The following is a 19,581-nucleotide window of genomic DNA, read 5'->3' as shown; positions in this document are numbered from 1 at the left end:
CATACAATTATATCATTACGAGTACGTATTGTCCTTTCTGTCTAACGGATGTTCGGGAAGTCACACAATATTTGTTATTTTTTGTAAACTAATATGTTTTAAGAATTATATGTAATATGTATGACTTTATCAAATATTGAAACTTGTCTAATCTCATGTTGTTTGGTTGTTGTTATTTATCTGTTATATATAGTGGCCTTACTGGATTAAAATGACATTAATCCATATGCTCGCTCAGAAAGACCCTCTGCCTACTTCCATCCAGGTCAACATGCAGTGATTAATATCATTTATTTCATAATTGTCTTGAAATAAAGGATTTCAGATACAGCGAAAAGATAACGTAACATGAGGTAACTAGGAAAGAAAATGCATGTATAAGAATAAAATGTTCTGGTAGTTTTATCAATGGATAATGGAGGATGCCCATACCGCGTGCTTCATACAGCTGGAAGGCGACAGAGGAAAATATTGTACCGAAGTAAATGTCAAATCGCAGATGGAAATGAATACAGCAAGACTTCAAAATAACCTCATATACAAGTATCTACCCTGAGCCGTGCGAGAAACATCTGGGTTTAAATTTTACCATATGTCTACCACCTGCAATCTCAATGGATTTTACCAACGACAAAAACGTGAAGAAATTTTCAAATTAGAGTTAGAAACTGAATAATACTGATTGTTCCATCCGTTTACGAACTGTCAGCGATAGGAACCCAAAAACGTGGCGAAACAAAAGCATGGCTGGGTCATTGCTAATCGTAATTAGACAGTACATTCGCAGTGTAGGACTTAAATAACACATTTTAATATCGAAATAATACTCAAGGATAAGTCAATGGCTTCAGAGATTCATATATATATAGCAATATCTCACCAGGTCATACTTATCTCAACGATACATTCAAGTACAACATCACCAATTTGTATAACGTACAGTAACAGTATTGTTTTAAATCCCGCCTACGGAAAGGCCCCATAAGCATAAATGAGCGCAACTTCCGAATCTCCGTGCCTGTCTAGAAAGAGTATAGCACTTCAGTCACTACGGATGGACAATGTGTCAATATAATTCGGATAATTACATATAGTGGATGCTCCATCAGTATAGGACGCAGCTCAATATCTAATGTAACGACGATACCTGTATACTGTTCACAGAGCAAGAGATCACAATCATCAAGGACTAAACACCATTGATGATGGCTGACAATATACCTTCGTTAGAGTTCTTTGACCGCCAACATGATATACAGAACATGTTACTTGTATCTGTGGTTACATTGATGTGTGTGTTTGGTTTATTTGGAAATGTCCACGTTGTCCTGGTCTATACCTGTCGTTTGAAAACCAAGACCACATTTAAAGGTTGTATCGTGTGGCTGGCAGTCCTTGACCTTATCAACTGTATAATTGTTATGCCAATGGACGTCACTTATTTCATGCATCCGTATTCTAACTTTAACAAAACCGAATGTAAAATGAGACATTATTTAGGACAACTGGTGACCTTCTCTGCTGTTGCTGTAACATTGATCATTGCTATTGATCGATATAGGAAGGTGTGTATGCCGACATTTCGCCAGATCCGTTACCGCGAAGGGCGGTTACTATGCGGTGTCGTTGTCGTGATAACGGGTTTAGCGCTGATACCTGTGCCTTTCATAATGGGCAAGGAGAAAGTGGAGAACTTGTCTTACAATATTACTCTTCATAAGTGCGGACTCGATGTATCATTTACAGATTCGGTTGTCCCCAAACTGGTAATATATATTTTTGTGATTGTTCTTTATGTGGCATCCGCGGCTGTTGTTGTTATCTATTTTCGTCTTGGAAAGTATCTTCGTCAACGAAATACTAACCTCTATATTCCTTCTGCCATTCGTCGACGAATTTCTCGTAAAGAAACATTTTCCAAAGCAGATCTTCTAAAAATGCAAGCCGATCCTTCATACCATCCTCCTCCATCTCCATCGTCTTCGACATCATCGGACGAAAGCAACTTCGTGTCTGAAGCTCAGCTACGTAGTGTTTTCCATACCAGAGATAGCGATGCACTGGAATACCAGTTTGATGTAACATCGGTACAGATGCCTGGCCGAACTTATAGTGTGTCGGATATAGATAGTGGCCTGGCCACTTGCAGTCAAATTAGCAAAGATAAACGTGATGTCTCAAATGCTCGGAAAAGAAAGGATGCGATCACTTCGATTGCTTCAATGCCTGACGAAGTGTGGCTGGACACTTTTGATGGTCAAGATTTGATGGATTCTAATACTGAAATGGAAATTAAAGATAAACAGAACCATGATATGGGGTGTGAGGAATTTTGCGTGGTAGATAACAGAGATAATTTATCTGATACCTGTGGACAACATGGGGACAATGCTTATGATTTACGCACCACTGACAAATATTCTGAAGAAATAACAACACTGACGAGAAATCAAATCGTCAGAAAACCACAAGCCCAACAAGATGACAAAGGCAAACCGCATGAGGGATCAGGTCATGCATTGGAGACAACCTCAACTGATCAAAGTGAGCAGCAACCACACAATGGAAGACGACTGTCAGCTAATACACGGAGCTGTAATTCGGTATTTTATAATAGAGTTTCTAGAAATGTCAACCAAGAGTTATTTCTATCAGAAAAACGTGAGCGAAGACAACATCGAAACAACACTGTCGTCAAGATGTGTTATATAATAGCAGTAGTGTGTTTACTGTGTCTTCTTCCAGCCACCATAACATTCCTACTGGCATTCGCCAAGATTGATAAAAGGCAGTTTGGATATGTGTTTATAAGGCTAGGCCATAGATCCCCGTACCTCCGAAGCTGTCTTAATCCATTCATATATGGATTTCTTGACACAAAATTCAGACGCGCATGCTTGGACGTGTATGCTATTCTGGCACAGAAAGTATGTTGTCGTTCAATCAAACCGAACCGAAATCTCAGCCATAGATCTACATACCGAACTCATTTCACTATCAATAATATGGGTATGAACTAAAGTTCACTCAAAATGTAAACTGTCCTGAATAATGCCTAGGTTACAAGTTTCCTCGGTGAGTTTGTGGCCTTTACGAATGGGTTGATGGTGTGTTAATGATGGTTAACATCGCGGACGTCAACACGCGGTCCACTTCTTGTTAGAGCTCTAAAGAATTCATTTCTTTATTGTTTATCGATAAGAAAATGGATTTTCACATTGCTAGAATTAATGTTACTGCTTCTTTGTTTATAATTCTCAACACATTTAGCGGGGCGAGGGATATTTATAAAAAGAGGAGCCTTTTGGTTGCTATGTTGCATGATGATTTGATAGCAACTTTGGTAATGATTTTTTCTTTATTGGTGGTAACTATGATAGTGAACAGTTCATTTATTGGTGGTAACTATGATAGTGAACAGTTCCTTTATTGGTGGTAACTATGATAGTGAACAGTTCCTTTATTGGTGGTAACTTTGATAGTGAACAGTTCCTTTATTGGTGGTAACTTTGATAGTGAACAGTTTCTCTATGCGTGGTAACTTTGATAGTGAATTGTTCCTTTATGCGTGGTAACTTTGATAGTGAACAGTTCGTTTATTGGTGGTAACTTTGATAGTGAACAGTTCCTTTCTTGGTGGTATCTATGAGTTCCTTTATGGGTGGTAACTTTGATAGTGAACAGTTCCTTTATTGGTGGTAACTTTGATAGTGAATTGTTCCTTTATTGGTGGTAACTATGATAGTGAACAGTTCCTTTATTGGTGGTAACGTTGATAGTGAATTGTTCCTTTATTGGTGGTAACTATGATAGTGAACAGTTCCTCTATGCGTGGTAACTTTGATAGTGAACAGTTCCTTTATTGGTGGTAACGTTGATAGTGAATTGTTCCTTTATTGGTGGTAACTATGATAGTGAACAGTTCGTTTATTGGTGGTAACTTTGATAGTGAATTTTCCGTTTATTGGTGGTAACTTTGTTAGTGAACCTTTCCTTTATTGGTGGTTACTATGATAGTGAGCTTTCCGTTTATTGGTGGTAACTTTGTTAGTGAACCTTTCCTTTATTGGTGGTTACTATGATAGTGAACCTTTCCTTTACTGGCGGTAACTTTGTTAGTGAACCTTTCCTTTATTGGTGGTTACTATGATAGTGAACTTTTCCTTTACTGGCGGTAACTATGAGTGTGAACTTTTCCTTTACTGGCGGTAACTATGAGTGTGAACTTTTCCTTTACTGGCGGTAACTATGAGTGTGAACTTTTCCTCTTAGAAGAAAACCATAAAAGTGAACTTTTCCTTTTTAGGGGTTTACTATAGTAGTGAATGTTTCCCTTACTGATAGTAACTCGAGTTCTTACCCTTGTCTGCGGTTCGCTTGATGCACATGTTGTTTGTTCACGAACACCTTGTGTGATTTAGTTTGGCGATTTTCTTGAGCACAAGAAATCAACTTGGAAATATTTCATTACTTCACGTGATTCTCATGGTGTTCAGTGTGGTGTAGTGTTTACTTTGAGAGCGTGGCTCAGACTTTTCTTAGGTTTACCTGACGGGACGTGGTCCATGTAACCGATCGCCAAATGTTTTGAAAACATATGATCGTAGTTTATCATTTTCCACTGCGTTGTTCACTGTGTAATCGCATAGCGATATCATTCCCATTGTGATACTGTGTACGTGTCTAGTTATACAACACATACACCATAATACAAATATTATTTAAAATCCGTTTAAACATACAGAGACATCTTTAAATATCGCATGTCATTTCCAAACAATTTCTGAACCGATTCCAGAAAATTGTGTCATAACATTTGTGAGGCTTTGTGGAACTAATTACATAATTTGAAAGTCAAGTGATAAATATTCGTCATACGTTAGCCTATAAAACGACCACCATTATACAAATTATGTATTTTTTATTTATCATATTCTTCGTAAGCAGTATACATTGTAGCCCCACTCTCGTATTCTACTTATTTAAGAAATAAGAACGATTAAGGCATTTAAAGACAGACATTATTAAAATATATATCACTGATTTTTTTGGGTTTAGGAAAATTGATCTGTCGCAAATTGTGTGATAGTTTGCTAATTTTTACTCTCTACTGACAGTCGGGAACCCATGTGTCTCTGCTCCTGTTGTTTCTGATGCTGTCCCACATTGTGGTCGAGGTGTGTCGCTATCGTCATCCACGAAGATATCTTGTGAATGACCGTGAGGGTGTTAAATGATGTGTACAAATACATACTTTAATCATATCATTTTTGTAATGTCGAATGATATTGAAAAGTCATTTCTTTTTTGATATATGTAAACTTGTTACACAACATATTTGTAATTCTCGCTCATTTATAAAGGAAACAAATATCAATAAAGCTGTACATTATTTAAATGTTTACATATTTATTTCATTTTCACTGGAAAAACCTCCCATCTGCCCTCTACTTGCTCTTTCACTACCACTTCTCAATCATGGGATTCGGCGGTTGTGGTGTGACGACTATTTAGTACATTTTAGGAGTGTGTGTACCTCGTGAACTTTGGTCATGTGAAGTGGCAGGCGTGTGATGATAGTGTTAGACAGGCGTACATAAATGTGTACATACATGCATGTATATATTATATTAAGATATTGGAAATTGTTCGGTTATTTTTTCTGTTCCTTTACCCCTCCTGAAATCTTTCCACGGGTGTACTGAGCCGTCACATTTTAAAAAATGAATATTCGTTGAGGAAAGTGCTTAATAAGCTGTCATTACCTATGTTAAATCCCTCTTGCTTAAATTACAGAGAAAAATAACAAAACGTGTTTTTGTTTAATAAGAAAACAATTTTGCTGGTGCTGGTTTTGAAGATTAAAGCTTCTTTTTAATGATAACGGTTTTTGTTAACTGTAGAAAATATTAATCTTAATAGCAAAACAAGTTTCTATTTAACTTCTGGAATTTGGGGGGGGGGGATGGAATAAAATATAAACATGAACAATCTAAAAGATTGTAAAATAAATGTTCTAAAGCCGAGCAACAATATTGATTATGATTATTACAAGTATTACACGCAGTTCAGTTAGTTTGTCATCATCCACATCTGATTTCCTTGGGGGTTACGTTACTTTTGATAAGTATTTTATATTGTGATTTGGGTCTAACTTTACAGTGAACAATTGCTGGGCTATTTTTATGTGAGAGGAGTATATATAGAAAATACATGGTCAGTTTCAGTGACACTGACCATTCTATTTATCCTTTAATATTGATTGAAATCAGACTATTGAAACTTAAACAGATTTTTTTGTTCAGTCTGTGTTTACCTGATGTTGACATTATGCTGAATTTTGCCTGATGACGGACGCCAAAGTAATTGCTCTGCACGGAAATAAAGTTCTCAAATTCATCTGATATAACAGCGATTTTGTGGATGTCCATTGATCAACATGTTCTTTACAACATGTTAAAAACTTATTTTATATTCCTTTTAAACATAATATTTAAGTGAATTCAGAGAGAATTTCTGTCGAATTACCACACGTGCTAAAATACAGCTGTTTTCTGTCACTGCCGAATACAGCAAAATATATGTGGCAGGTGTATTCCGACAACATTATTCAACCTCCGGATCATAATGAGTTCAGAAAAAAAATTCACCGAAATGTGTATATACATCAAATACATATATGTGATTGAAAATTATACTAATCATGCATTTATATCCTGACTAACGTTTTCGATCATGTCAACAAGATGTTTAAACTCTGTTCATCATAAACTAGTTTAAACATTTACGTAATGTTCTGTTAGGAAATGACGTCAGTCATTCTGTCTGTATATTCTTTGCTAGTGAAATCAAGAAGATTGCCATACAGGTACTAAATACTTTTCTATATCTAAGAAAAGTGATGTAACAAGTAGAATGAGTAAGAAATGTCCCTACGTATGTATCCATAAATAGAATTCTTATCTATAGCTATGGCGCTTTTGATAAGTAGTGACTGAAGATAAGACATACACGTTTTGTGAGTTCCGTTTGAACATGTCGGTATCGTCGATTTTGCTTCTGGCACTGTGCGTTCCTCTGGTGCTGTGGTAAGGTATTAATACTGGTGGATTATCGATGTATCTAGATTCTATCAACATTCGTAAACAAATGTTGTGAAATTACTTCTTTAAAACCAAAATAATCAAACTGTGAAAATTGAGAAATATGTTATTATTCGAAAGCTCTTGAAGTCATTGCTTGGAGATTTTCCTGTTATCAATTTGTCTTGCACACATTACATACATAATTTATTTTAATAATACCTTTTTGATTACATTGTATATATACATCTTAACAGGTATAATCGTTCATTTACCATCTGTCTGTTGGTAATTTAGTGGACCATTATTCAAAGATAGAACTGTCGTCCGGTGGCCAACTCATACCCCAGCTGGTAATAAAATGGTGTTTGATTTTGGAGACATGGAATAGACGTTCTACTCGAATAGAACCTCGATACTAAATCTGAACATGTCTGTACAAATATTCAGTAATGGAAAAAACTTTGGACATATATGGCCAACATGAAGCAAGTGTTCTTTAAATACAATGTAGTTCAACAGATTAACACAGAAGTTAAAGAAGGGTTCATATCATTAACTTTAATTAAATTAATATCCTTTTCACTCCAGCATAGAAAAAGCCAAAATTTAGAAGTTATTTATCAAAGTTACAGATGTCATCCTGGGGACAGATGGACAGACGAACAGATGGACAGACGGCTGATACCATTGTTTTACTGTAGTGACGTCATTATTATATAATCAAGGTTGCCATCATGTTTTTGTTTTATGTGAAAGCGCTAACAATCACGGTCACCATAACCATCATGTTGACTACACTCACTACATAGACGAGCTGTGGAATGAAGTCAACTACGACTTAGACACCCAGCACTTTAGCAGAGTAGAACTCCACGATTTTCTGGTGTTCGCCGACAGCAACAGTATGTATTTTTACACAGAAATCAACACATCGTTTGTTAACATGTAAAACAACAAGATTTACACAGAAAACAACACCATTTGTTAACATGTAAAACAACAGGATTTACACAGAAAACAACAGCCTGCTTACCAACGGGATGCAAGGAAGCATCCCATTCCACGAGAATTATTCTCTGGCTCTCCCTGTCTGGTCTCGCTAAAATCGTAGGGACACGAGTTCGACATTCTAGGGACACCCATTTCAGATAGCAACATCGCGGATATAGTAGTGGCAAGTGTGTAATATCTCATGAACGTTGAGTAAATCTGGGTCAGTTTTCAACTTGATAGACAATCTTTGTGAGCACACATTTATCTCTGTAGTCTACACAGAAATGAGATAAATGTCCTCATATTGTTACGAGGAAGAATGAAGACGAAAACATGAATTTGTAGGTACTATTGAGATAGAAAAAAACGGTTTTGATACATTTCATAAAAAAAAGAAATATTTTCTGGACATTTCTTGCAATTTCAATGCAAACTAAGACACCGTAATTGTGGGTATGCAAATGTCCTTACAATGTGGGTAATAAGTAGAAAATATGTCCCCATTACTACGGGTTTTCCAGACCCAACCCCGACACCCTCTTCCTTTCTCTATTTCTCTATATTTATCTATCTCTCATTCTTTACTGGGCCGATAAATCAAATTTTGTCCCCACTCTAAAGGTAGCATTTTCTGTATGTGATAAATTAACACACAGAGTAGAGAGCCTAATATTTCATTCCTTAACATGAATTTTAGGATCCCGAAGGTGAGGTGGTTCTAGTTTGCATAGAGGGGTGACCTACAATGTCACACCGCACCATCAGCAGCGTCTATATAGGTTTTCTTTAGTTCATCGGCATTCAGTAAAAAAATACCTTAGATCTATATATCTCATAATGGGGGGTGGGGATATGAGAAAATGCCAATATTGGGACTTCTCCTCTGTTGAATGATGAGTGTCAATGCATTTCCAATTCTTTTATTTATTCATTTTTAAGGTCTATGGGTCATATGACATAAAGCCATTGTGCTTCTTCCGTCGTCGTCCGCCGTGCGTAACCTTCGGACATTTTAAACTTCTAAAGTTCCACCACTGGGATTAAACTTGCATGAAATAATCGTGAGACGTTCCTGACCAAGTGTTGTTATCGTTCGGGTATGTCAAAAATCCAAGATGGCCGCCATTTTGAATAATATATTTCTAACTTATTCTCCAGTTCCAACAGTGATAAAGATTGATAGAAATGTGAAGGAAACATAGCCAACAAAGCGTTGTTCTTTTTCGACCTGCCAAAACGGCAGCCAGGGAGGCCATTTTGTAACATGACGGCGCAATTACGGTTTTCATGTGCAACACCTATTTCAAACTTCTACAGTTTCACCAGTGGGATTTAACTCCAATTTTACTGGCAAAAAATCGGTAAACACTTATTAAAGTTACCTACTTCTCACCAAAACTACCATCTGCATCATGAAAACATCTTGGTAAAATTTCATTCAAAGCCACAAAATTAGCATTTAAACATTCAGTTTCAAATGAAATTGCATTTGGCTTTGCCTGTTGTGCTGTCGTATCCAAACGACAACTCTTCGGTGTGGTGACGTCATGGTATCCAAGCAACACTAAACATATTCAGCTGTAGACAGTCTTCATGTGCACGACGTACAATCACGGTGGACAATCTGTTATGTACATCACGGTGGACAATCTGTTATGTACAATCACGGTGGGCAATCTGTTATGTAAATCACGGTGGACAATCTGTTATGTAAATCACGCTGGACAATCTGTTATGTAAATCACCAACATTGCTCGATCTTCGTTGTGATTGGTCTTTTGGAGTGTACCATTTTCACAACGATGTTGTAAACAAAATTTTCAATATTTCATAGTAAGTTTTGTCTAATAAGAAGCTGAGCGTTAATCCTTTATTTTATGGTATATATACACAGGGACGTAGATAACGTGATATACGTCCCTGATATACACGAGGTCTGTAATGGTGTAGTAATGTTATCAGCAAGCAGGATGATGGTCTATGGCTTAGTCTTTTTTCATTATTGTCTCCCATGAAACTTGATCGCGGGAAAGATTATGAATTGGGGTGCGTTCGTTCGAGTGTTCATTAAATGGGCTATTCTGAGCCACAGTTTGGAAACAAACAGATCTGAACAAAACCCTGTATATCACTACTACCCTACTTATGCCTGCATTTCTAGGGGTTAATTCTTACATATTTCCTCTGTTACCATGGAACTAAACGGTCCGCAATACGAAATTTATTGTTTGAAAGATTTGCCGGGCTGCACCTCGAAACTGGTCTACAAAACTTCGTAAAACTTATATTATGCATGTGTCTTTATTGTACTATTTGATATTTGTCAGATTTCATTTTTTACAAATAGTCAAAAATACACAAATTCACACTGTTAGCAAGCTTTTCCGGGCTGCTCCTCGAAATTTTATAACTGATACCTATACATGTTGAGCATCAACAGGTAAAAACACAGAAAATCTACATCAACTATTAACCCTTATAATATAAGGTAATATGTGTACCTGTTAATTATGTGTACCTGTCACCTTTTAACCCTTATACATTAAGGTAATATGTGTACCTGTTAATTATGCGTACCTGTCACCTTTTAACCCTTATACTTTAAGGTTATATGTGTACCTGTATAACCCTGCCACACTTTACAGCTCCTTCCTTTTCTATATGTTTGTATGAGGTGATTGTTGTATTGGCTGTTGAATTCATTTAGTGTCCTTAATACCAATAAAGTTTTGCTCAATATAAATTATGACCTATGCAGAGGATGGAACTATTACTCGACATGAATATGTTACGGCCGCCACAAAGGATGCGCATGACCTAACCGATTTCACCAATGGTTTGTTTAACACCTTCGACGCTAATGGAGACCACCATCTGACTTTGTCTGATACTACGGCTCTCTATAACAGGATGGACGCTGACGGTAAAACTATATCAAACAACATTTTTTGTATAGTTATATAGAAAGTCTATTTTTGGTATTTCTATAAGTAAGAAAACAGATCACCAAACATGGCCATGCACAGCGAAGAATGGCTATCTTTATAGAACACAGATTTATGAATATTTTTATATGTATTGTTTTGTTATAGTTACACTTGCAGGTTTACTTTGATTGGATACAAAGTACCTAGTACACAATGTATCTAGGAATATGGTCTTCCAATAGACTTAATATTAGCTCAGTTTCTCAAAAGTTTTATCGTATGCTAACTTATCATATTTTCAGCCTTTAATAAAACTAGTTTGAAACAGAGGTCATTATTTATTTCAATGACTCTGCTAGGATTTGAAAGAGGGACCTCTGGCTTACTAACCTGACACTCAACCAATCAAACCAAAAAGCTCTCTCTAGCCGAGTGGTATATTGTGGCTAGTATTTTACCATACATACCATACCAATATGAAACTGAGATGATTATTTACTTCCATGCCTCTGCTAACTTTTGAATCCCAATTATCTGGCTTACTATCCTGACACTCAACCAATCACGCTAAAGAAAAGTTCTGTCTAGTTGAGAGTATATTGTATCTACAAGGGATACATATATCATGAAAGGATCACCAAATAAAAAATGGAAAGCAAATAATTTCTCTACAAAAAAAAAAAAAACTTTTTCATAAAAAATACACACAATTTTGAAAGTTTATATATCAACCTGCATGAAAAAGTTAAATTCAAAGTTGATGTACTTTTCAGGAGATGCATTAATAACGAAACCAGAATTCTATAGCTTTTGGACAGCAGTAAGTATCCTCAACATGTGGACCATTATTATGTTGTAATTTAATTGTGGTACCTATACTACATAAACCTTAAATTCACATATTTTCATTTTGTTACTGAAGACATTTGGTATTTCTGACCAAGAAATTATAACTTTAAGTCAATTCAAAATCCTTAAGCTGTTTCACCTCTTTTGGTGGTGAAGCGTGACAACCATGATAACCTGTCATTCCAGTATTAACCATTTTTTTGTGTGGGAAATTTGACTCATTTCACTCCTTTGATAACTAATTGTTGATAAATCTCTTTATTCTCAACTGATCTGATGGACATAATGTATTGTTTACCTGTAAGGCTTGATCAATTATATCAACCATAAATGCCATAAGACAATTCTTCAACATGAAGAAGCTATTCAACAAAAATAGTTAAATCTGCCAGGTTCATTTCTTTTATTGTTATCAAATTAGGTAATGTCAGAAGTACATGAGCAAGAATGAGATAAAAATGATTTCTTTTGAACTGTTTGTTCATATATTTTTTTTCCTTTATAGGTATTGACATCGCTTGCCCACACTCACGGCCATGGACACCTGCTTGGTTAATTTAATGTTTTATACAATTAAACTGTGCAAACTGAAAAAAATGTTTATTTTTTCTTTACACATTATCTCCCTTAATCAGGATGTAGACACAAATTTCTAAATATTTATGTAAACATAGATGTGAAACTTGAAGATTTGAATTTGATGATGGTGGGATGGGATTACAAATTACCTTGAAATGTCTTGTGTATAGAAACATTTGTTGCTTCCATGACTATAGACCAATCACCACTTGTTGGGATTTGGTGACTGAACTAAGGTTAATGTTTTAACAAAGTACCACAACTTTTTCTATGAAAATAGATAAGAGGATTACAGGATGTCTTGAGGTAAACTGGATTATAATTTCAACTCCATTAACCATTTTGATAAAAAAAATAGCACTTGAAGGCTTTCTACATTGAGAATATTATGCAGATGAACTTATCTGTATAACATAATTTAACAAGTAAAACTTCAGTGACTAATCGTAACAATTTTAAACTTTTATCATGTCAGAAAACAAAATGTAAAGAAAAATAAAACAAACATGAGTTAAAAAGATTTGCACCTATGTCCAATATTCTGCAATCTCTGCCCAAAGTATGGAGAAGGAACTAACAATCATTATTTACACCAGAATTCCCAAACAAATACTCTATACTCACATAATCAAGAATCCATTCATCTATCAAACCTTTGACTTTCATTTCACTCCTTCACCTCCCTCCAATCCTTCTTCGTCAGAAGGGACCATGTCCTTTTCTCATATTAAGTTGTATTTCATGGTCGTAGAATGATATCAAAATCCCTCATCAATACTTGAACAGTAGTATTTCATAGATTTACAAGACAAGGTAATTTGTTTATCAGAATCAATTTTTACTAAGTCTTGAATGTCATTAGAATATCTTTACCAAATGAATTAATTCACTGTGTATATAATGATGCAGCAAAAACGATGTCCCTTTTGATCATGAAGGAGGCCTCGTCCATTTTCTGATAGAGGACAGGGTCTCCGATGATTCTAGCTGCATTCCTCACATCTCTCAGTGTCTCATGTAGGCGCTGAATACATCTCACAATAATACCTTCTTGGACGTCCGTCAAGTTTGTTATTTCTGCAAATGGCTGAAAGAATATCATATTAAAGGAAACTAAAAACAATACTTGATCATTTTCTTTCCTACACAAAAAAGAATGTAGTAATATTTAAAGCATTCATAAACTGGTAGCATAATGTTGCAGGGGGAATAACCAAAATTCATGATCACCAAGCTAAAACTGCAGGGGAGATAACAAAAAACCATGATCACCAAGTAATTGTTGGAGGAGAGACAACCAAAACCTATGATCACTTAGCTATTGTTGGACGAGAGATAACAAAAAACCATGATCACTTGGCTATTGTTGGAGGAGAGATAACAAAAAACCATGATCACTTAGCTATTGTTGGAGGAGAGATAACAAAAAACCATGATCACTTAGCTACTGTTGGAGGGGAGATAACCAAAAACCATGATCATGTAGCTATTGTTGGAGGGGAGATAAATAAAAACCATGATCACTTAGTTATTGTTGGAGGGGAGATAACCAAAAACCAAGACCACTTAGTTATTGTTGGAGGGGAGATAACCATAAACCATGATCACTTAGCTATTGTTGGATGGGAGATAACTAAAAACCATGATCACATAGTTATTGTTGGAGGGGAGATAACCAAAAACCATGATCACTTAGCTATTGTTGGAGGGGAGATAACCAAAAACCATGATCACTTGGACATAGTTGGAAGAGGGTTATGAAAAACCTCCAGGTTTGAGCCATAGTTCAGGCATTAAAAAATCCTGAATCCAGTTATACTACACTTTTGTACTATGCCTCTTACCAAAGAAGTCAAACACAAGCTCCATCGCTCATGCCTCTTGTCTACACAACCTCCATTGCTTACCATGCTCTCGCCCACTCAAACACACCCTCCATTGCTTACCATGCCTCTCCCCCACTCAAACACACTCTCCATTACTTACCATGCCTCTCCTCCTCTGTAACTCACCCTGCCTTTTGCCCACTCAAACACAACCTTAATTACTTACTGTGTCTCTCGCCCACACAAACACAACCTTAGTTACTTATTGTGCCTGTCATCCTCTCTAACACAGCCTTCATTACTTATGATTCCTCTCATCCTGTGCAACACACCCTGCATTACTTACCATATCTCTCATCCTATCTAGCACACCCTCCATTACTTACCATGCCTCTCCCCTACACAAACACAACCCCCATTACATTCCATGCCTCTCGCCCACACAAACACAACCTTAATTACTTACCATGCCTCTCGCCCACTCAAACACAACCTTAATTACTTATTGTGCCTCTCATCCTCTCTAACACAGCCTTCATTACTTATGATTTCTCTCATCCTGTGCAACACACCCTCCATTACTTACCATATCTCTCATCCTATCTAACACACCCTCCATTACCTACCATGCCTCTCCCCTACACAAACACAACCCCCATTACTTTCCATGCCTCTCGCCCACACAAACACAACCTTAATTACTTACTGTGCCTCACGCCCACACAAACACAACATTAGTTACTTACTGTGCCTCTCATCCTCTCTAACACAGCCTTCATTATTTATGATTCTTCTCATCCTCTGCAACACACCCTCCATTACTTACCATGCCTCTCGCCCACTCAAACACACCCTCCATTACTTACCATGCCTCTCATCCTCTGCAACACACCCTCCATTACTTACCATGCCTCTCGCCCACTCAAACACACCCTCCATTACTTACCATGCCTCTCATCCTCTCTAACACACCCTCCATTACTTACCATGCCTCTCATCCTCTCTAACACACCCTCCATTACTTACCATGCCTCTCATCCTCTCTAACACACCCTCCATTACTTACCATGCCTCTCGCCCACTCAAACACAACCTCCATAAGTCCAAACTTGAATGCTTCCTTGTATTCTGCTGCTAATAGCATCCCCATCTGTTTCTGTAGGACAGTGATCCTGTCAGCTATCTCCAATATACGCTCCTTGCCCTGCCCAAAGAATAATATAAAATAAATGTGTTGTTGAGTTACAGTAAAAACTCTCAAATGACTCCAGATTTTCTCATCCATATTTATGTAAAGTGAGGTCATTACTTAAAAATAAACAATATCTAACTTACCATCTTGATGATGCTGGTTATCAGAATAAACAGCTTTAGATTTTCTTATATCGATGTTTTTATCTGGATATAAGCCAGCTCGTATCCATTAAAAACTAATGCTTTACTTTACGTCAGGGGCGTAAGGTACTACAATAAGTCGAACCCCTTGACTTTGAGTCAGAGGTAAAGTCTTGGCCCCTGAGGTCCTGCAATAAGCCCAGAAAACCAACCCCCCTCCCCCGACTTTGAGTCAAAGGTAATGTCTTGGCTTACTGCAATATAAATATAAGAATGACAAGACTTTTCAAATTAATAAGTAGACAAATCATGCATGTGGCTAAGACATGTTCACTAAAGTAAAGGAAGACATGAATTATCTCACCTTTTCTAGAGTGTCAATTATGTTAGGCTCACTGGCTTTCTTTTGTTCAAACACAACTGAGGATAATAAGGCTGCTATCTCAGTGGGGTGGAGTTCTGTGAGAGCGTTCTCAAATACAAGTTCAGTAATCATAAGTTCGTGGCTGCTGATCTCGCACGCCACCCGTCCCTTCAACTGCACTGTGTTGTTGGCATCAATGTAATTCAGAGCTCTCAGAACCTACAATATAATACCATTAACATTGATATTTTTATGGTTTAAACAATCTCTGTTAACCATATAATTTTTCAATATTGAAAATGACTAATCAACTTACCTCAATTCTTTGCTGGTACTCCGGCAGAAGCTGAAGACTTTCATCAGACAACAGAAATTTGAGTCGTATATATTCATCCTTCAATCTCATATTACTGCTTAGCTGACTAAACTGTAATAATAAAATATATTTCATTACAGGTTATAACATGTACCTGTTATGCAATTATGTATATGCCACTTGCTTGAATAAACCCAAGCTCAGATTGGCCTTCCACAGTTTCACAGCAATACTTATCTGTGTTTACTACAGAGTTCCTATGAAAAGGTTTTTACATGATTTACAAGTCTTATCTGTAATGATTCACCATTTCTAAACTTTGATAAACATGATAATGCCAAAATGTTTAGAATCTATTTCAATTTGTCAAGTTTTACCATATACCTGTACTGGTATGAGAAACAAAATTTCTTCAATGTTAAGAGTTTACTAATTAGAATGATCAGAAACAGCATTGTGATATATCACAACAGAATAAATAGAGTTGTGTATGATCAGACCACTGTACCTACACTGACTGACAGTTGGACATTACCTTCAAGGCAAGATAACATATATTACATTAACCATGTAGGAGCTTTCAGCTACTGGTAGACAGAATTAAGTTATATATTTTTGCAGCTTACATGTTCCTGAAATCTAGGACAGTTGACACACTGGAATGTCTTCAGGCTTCCTTCCAGGAGGGAAAATGCTCTAAACTTTTCCACCATATCTATATCACGAAGATGAAGGTCTTTCACTGGATCAAGGCCAGGCAATCCCTGTGGATTTCCCTCTGTTAATCTTAACAACTCTTGTGTTGCTATGGATACTGCCTGACTTGGAGGATCATCTCTACCAAAAATAAATACATATATATAAAACAGATTTCATTTAAATCTGAAACAACAAAGAGTACTGAATCTGATCTTACATACATGCTTCAATATGAATAATACACAGAAACTTGATTCTCGAGCTAGTGATCTGTTTTCTTCTTAAGATTTCACTATTAATATGTGGTATGTCACTAAAATAGGGTTTTGATAATTATGCTAATGTAAATATTATTGGATTTCATAGAATACTTTATACAGAACCCCTGCATCTCTGGTGAACCAAGCATATGACTAGTATACTATATGAGCACTGCGGACATCAAAGCCTTGACATTTCCAATACCCAACTGAACAATACAATAACCACTAGAACTAGAGGACTAGAGTGAAAGGATCTATAAATAGAGAAATCGGCCAGCAACAGCAGTTCCCTATTTCAAAGCACTACAGAAACTGTATTTCATAATGTTACATCTTTGAGAGTTTGAAAGGAAATCTACGGACACTAACGTCCTTGTTGTCTTTGGTCGTTGATCAGATCATAAAGGAATCAAAGATGGATACCCAACATTATTCATTATTTTACAAAGTGTTTTAAAACCTGTAGAGATATACACCATATTTATCAACCTTGCCTGCCTATACTAATATTACTTTATATTCTCTTCAATTAACTTTTAATCAATAAAATCTACTAATATGTAACAACACTGTTCCAGATAATGAACCAAATCATACTTAAATCGTGGTTGCTGCCTCTTGCGAACATCATTGATAATTCTATCCACCTCCACTCGTATTGTCTTTGTTGTGACCACACTGATATCCTCTGCCTTCAGGGGTACCAGCTGATGACAACACTTACCCTCAGGCCTAAACAGGGTATTGCTTAATACAGGTGTCACTTGACCAATTGTATCAGCAGATTTTGTCTGTCTTTCACCTTTTGCACATTTTTCATCACAAATGACAAGACAGTTGAAGACTCGGTCACTACTAGAGGATACATTAGTCTGTAACACTACACCGAGAACATTATTATGACTAGCATTGTCAACAGTCACCACTCGCCCTGCACTCAGTAACTTGATCGCTGTTGGATGTGACAGGACAACAGTCTGTAAATGAAGTTAAAAAAAGGCATATCACTGTCAGACAACACCTACATCTCTACTGAAATCATAACTAGGCATATCCAGTCACTGTCAGACATCACCTACATCTATACTCAAATCATAACCAGGCATATCAGGTCACTGTCAGACAACACCTACATCTATACTCAAATCATAACCAAGCATATCAGGTCACTGTCAGACACTACCTACATCTATACTCAAATCATAACCAAGGATATCAGGTCACTGTCAAACATCACCTACATCTATACTCAAATCATAACCAGGCATATCAAGTCACTGTTGGACATCACCTACATCTATACTCAAATCATAACCAGGGATATCAGGTCACTGTTAGACATCACCTACATCTATACTCAAATCATAACCAGGGATATCAGGTCACTGTCAGACAACACCTACATCTATACTCAAATCATAACCAGGCATATCAGGTCACTGTTGGACATCACCTACATCTATACTCAAATCATAAACAGGCATATCAGGTCACTGTTGGACATCACCTACATCTATACTCAAATCATAACCAAGCATATCAGGTCAGTGTCAGACATCACCTACATCTATACACAAATCATAACCAGGCATATCAGGTCACTGTTGGACATCAACTACATCTATACTCAAATCATAACCAGGGATATCTAGTCACTGTCAGACATCACCTACATCTATACTCAAATCATAACCAAGCATATCAGGTCACTGTCAGACAACACCTACATCTATACTCAAATCATAACCAAGCATATCAGGTCACTGTCAGACACTACCTACATCTATACTCAAATCATAACCAAGTATATCAGGTCAGTGTCAGACAACACCTACATCTATACTCAAATCATAACCAGGCATATCAGGTCACTGTCAGACAACACCTACATCTATACTCAAATCATAACCAGGGATATCTGGTCACTGTCAGACATCACCTACATCTATACTCAAATCATAACCAGGGATATCAGGTCACTGTTGGACATCACCTACATCTATACTCAAATCATAACCAAGCATATCAGGTCACTGTTGGACACTACCTACATCTATACTCAAATCATAACCAAGTATATCAGGTCAGTGTCAGACAACACCTACATCTATACTCAAATCATAACCAGGCATATCAGGTCACTGTTGGACATCAACTACATCTATACTCAAATCATAACCAGGGATATCAGGTCACTGTTGGACATCACCTACATCTATACTCAAATCATAACCAAGCATATCAGGTCACTGTTGGACATCACCTACATCTATACTCAAATCATAACCAAGCATATCAGGTCACTGTTGGACATCACCTACATCTATACTCAAATCATAACCAGG

At 36.7% G+C, this 19,581-nt stretch overlaps 3 protein-coding genes across 4 annotated transcripts in view; 2 read left to right on the top strand and 1 right to left on the bottom strand.

Annotated features, from left to right (window-relative positions):
- The first annotated feature begins 1,121 nt into the window (after positions 1-1,121).
- Positions 1,122-3,824, top strand: LOC132551778 (uncharacterized). The gene has a single exon (XM_060215922.1). The coding sequence runs from the start codon at positions 1,203-1,205 to the stop codon at positions 3,018-3,020; it is 1,818 nt and encodes a 605-aa protein (XP_060071905.1). The 5' UTR covers positions 1,122-1,202; the 3' UTR covers positions 3,021-3,824.
- Positions 3,825-7,035: 3,211 nt separating this feature from the next.
- On the top strand, positions 7,036-12,410 carry LOC132551772 (uncharacterized). The gene is made up of 5 exons (XM_060215914.1): positions 7,036-7,088; positions 7,842-7,987; positions 10,837-11,001; positions 11,779-11,825; positions 12,360-12,410. Exons 1-5 carry the CDS (start codon positions 7,036-7,038, stop codon positions 12,408-12,410), a joined length of 462 nt encoding a protein of 153 aa, XP_060071897.1.
- LOC132551771 (superkiller complex protein 2-like) overlaps positions 12,252-19,581 on the bottom strand; it is a 27,617-nt gene continuing 20,287 nt past the window's right edge. For both annotated transcript variants that reach the window (XM_060215913.1, XM_060215912.1), the window contains exons 20-25: positions 17,834-18,213; positions 16,901-17,111; positions 16,275-16,385; positions 15,959-16,177; positions 15,326-15,463; positions 12,252-13,520 (exon numbers count right to left, since the gene is read on the bottom strand). In XM_060215913.1, the coding sequence (XP_060071896.1) occupies positions 13,320-13,520; positions 15,326-15,463; positions 15,959-16,177; positions 16,275-16,385; positions 16,901-17,111; positions 17,834-18,213 (1,260 nt within the window). In that variant the 3' untranslated portion in view covers positions 12,252-13,319. The remainder of the gene's footprint in view (positions 13,521-15,325; positions 15,464-15,958; positions 16,178-16,274; positions 16,386-16,900; positions 17,112-17,833; positions 18,214-19,581) is intronic.

The sequence above is a fragment of the Ylistrum balloti genome, unplaced genomic scaffold (assembly GCF_031769215.1).
Source record: "Ylistrum balloti isolate Yb309-2 unplaced genomic scaffold, AGI_CSIRO_Ybal_v1 Utg370214, whole genome shotgun sequence".
Taxonomy (NCBI): Eukaryota; Metazoa; Mollusca; class Bivalvia; order Pectinida; family Pectinidae; genus Ylistrum; species Ylistrum balloti.
Note: the sequence above shows the minus strand (reverse complement) of the source record. Positions and strands in the feature narration are given on the sequence as shown.

Excerpts from the sequence above, each read along its gene's own strand:
- LOC132551778 (XM_060215922.1), top strand. The coding sequence starts at position 1,203 with ATGATGGCTGACAATATACCTTCGTTAGAGTTCTTTGACCGCCAACAT.
- LOC132551772 (XM_060215914.1), top strand. The coding sequence starts at position 7,036 with ATGTCGGTATCGTCGATTTTGCTTCTGGCACTGTGCGTTCCTCTGGTG. Across the intron at positions 7,089-7,841 it reads TGCGTTCCTCTGGTGCTGTG|CGCTAACAATCACGGTCACC; the intron begins GTAAGGTATTAA and ends TTTATGTGAAAG. Across the intron at positions 11,002-11,778 it reads TAACAGGATGGACGCTGACG|GAGATGCATTAATAACGAAA; the intron begins GTAAAACTATAT and ends TGTACTTTTCAG.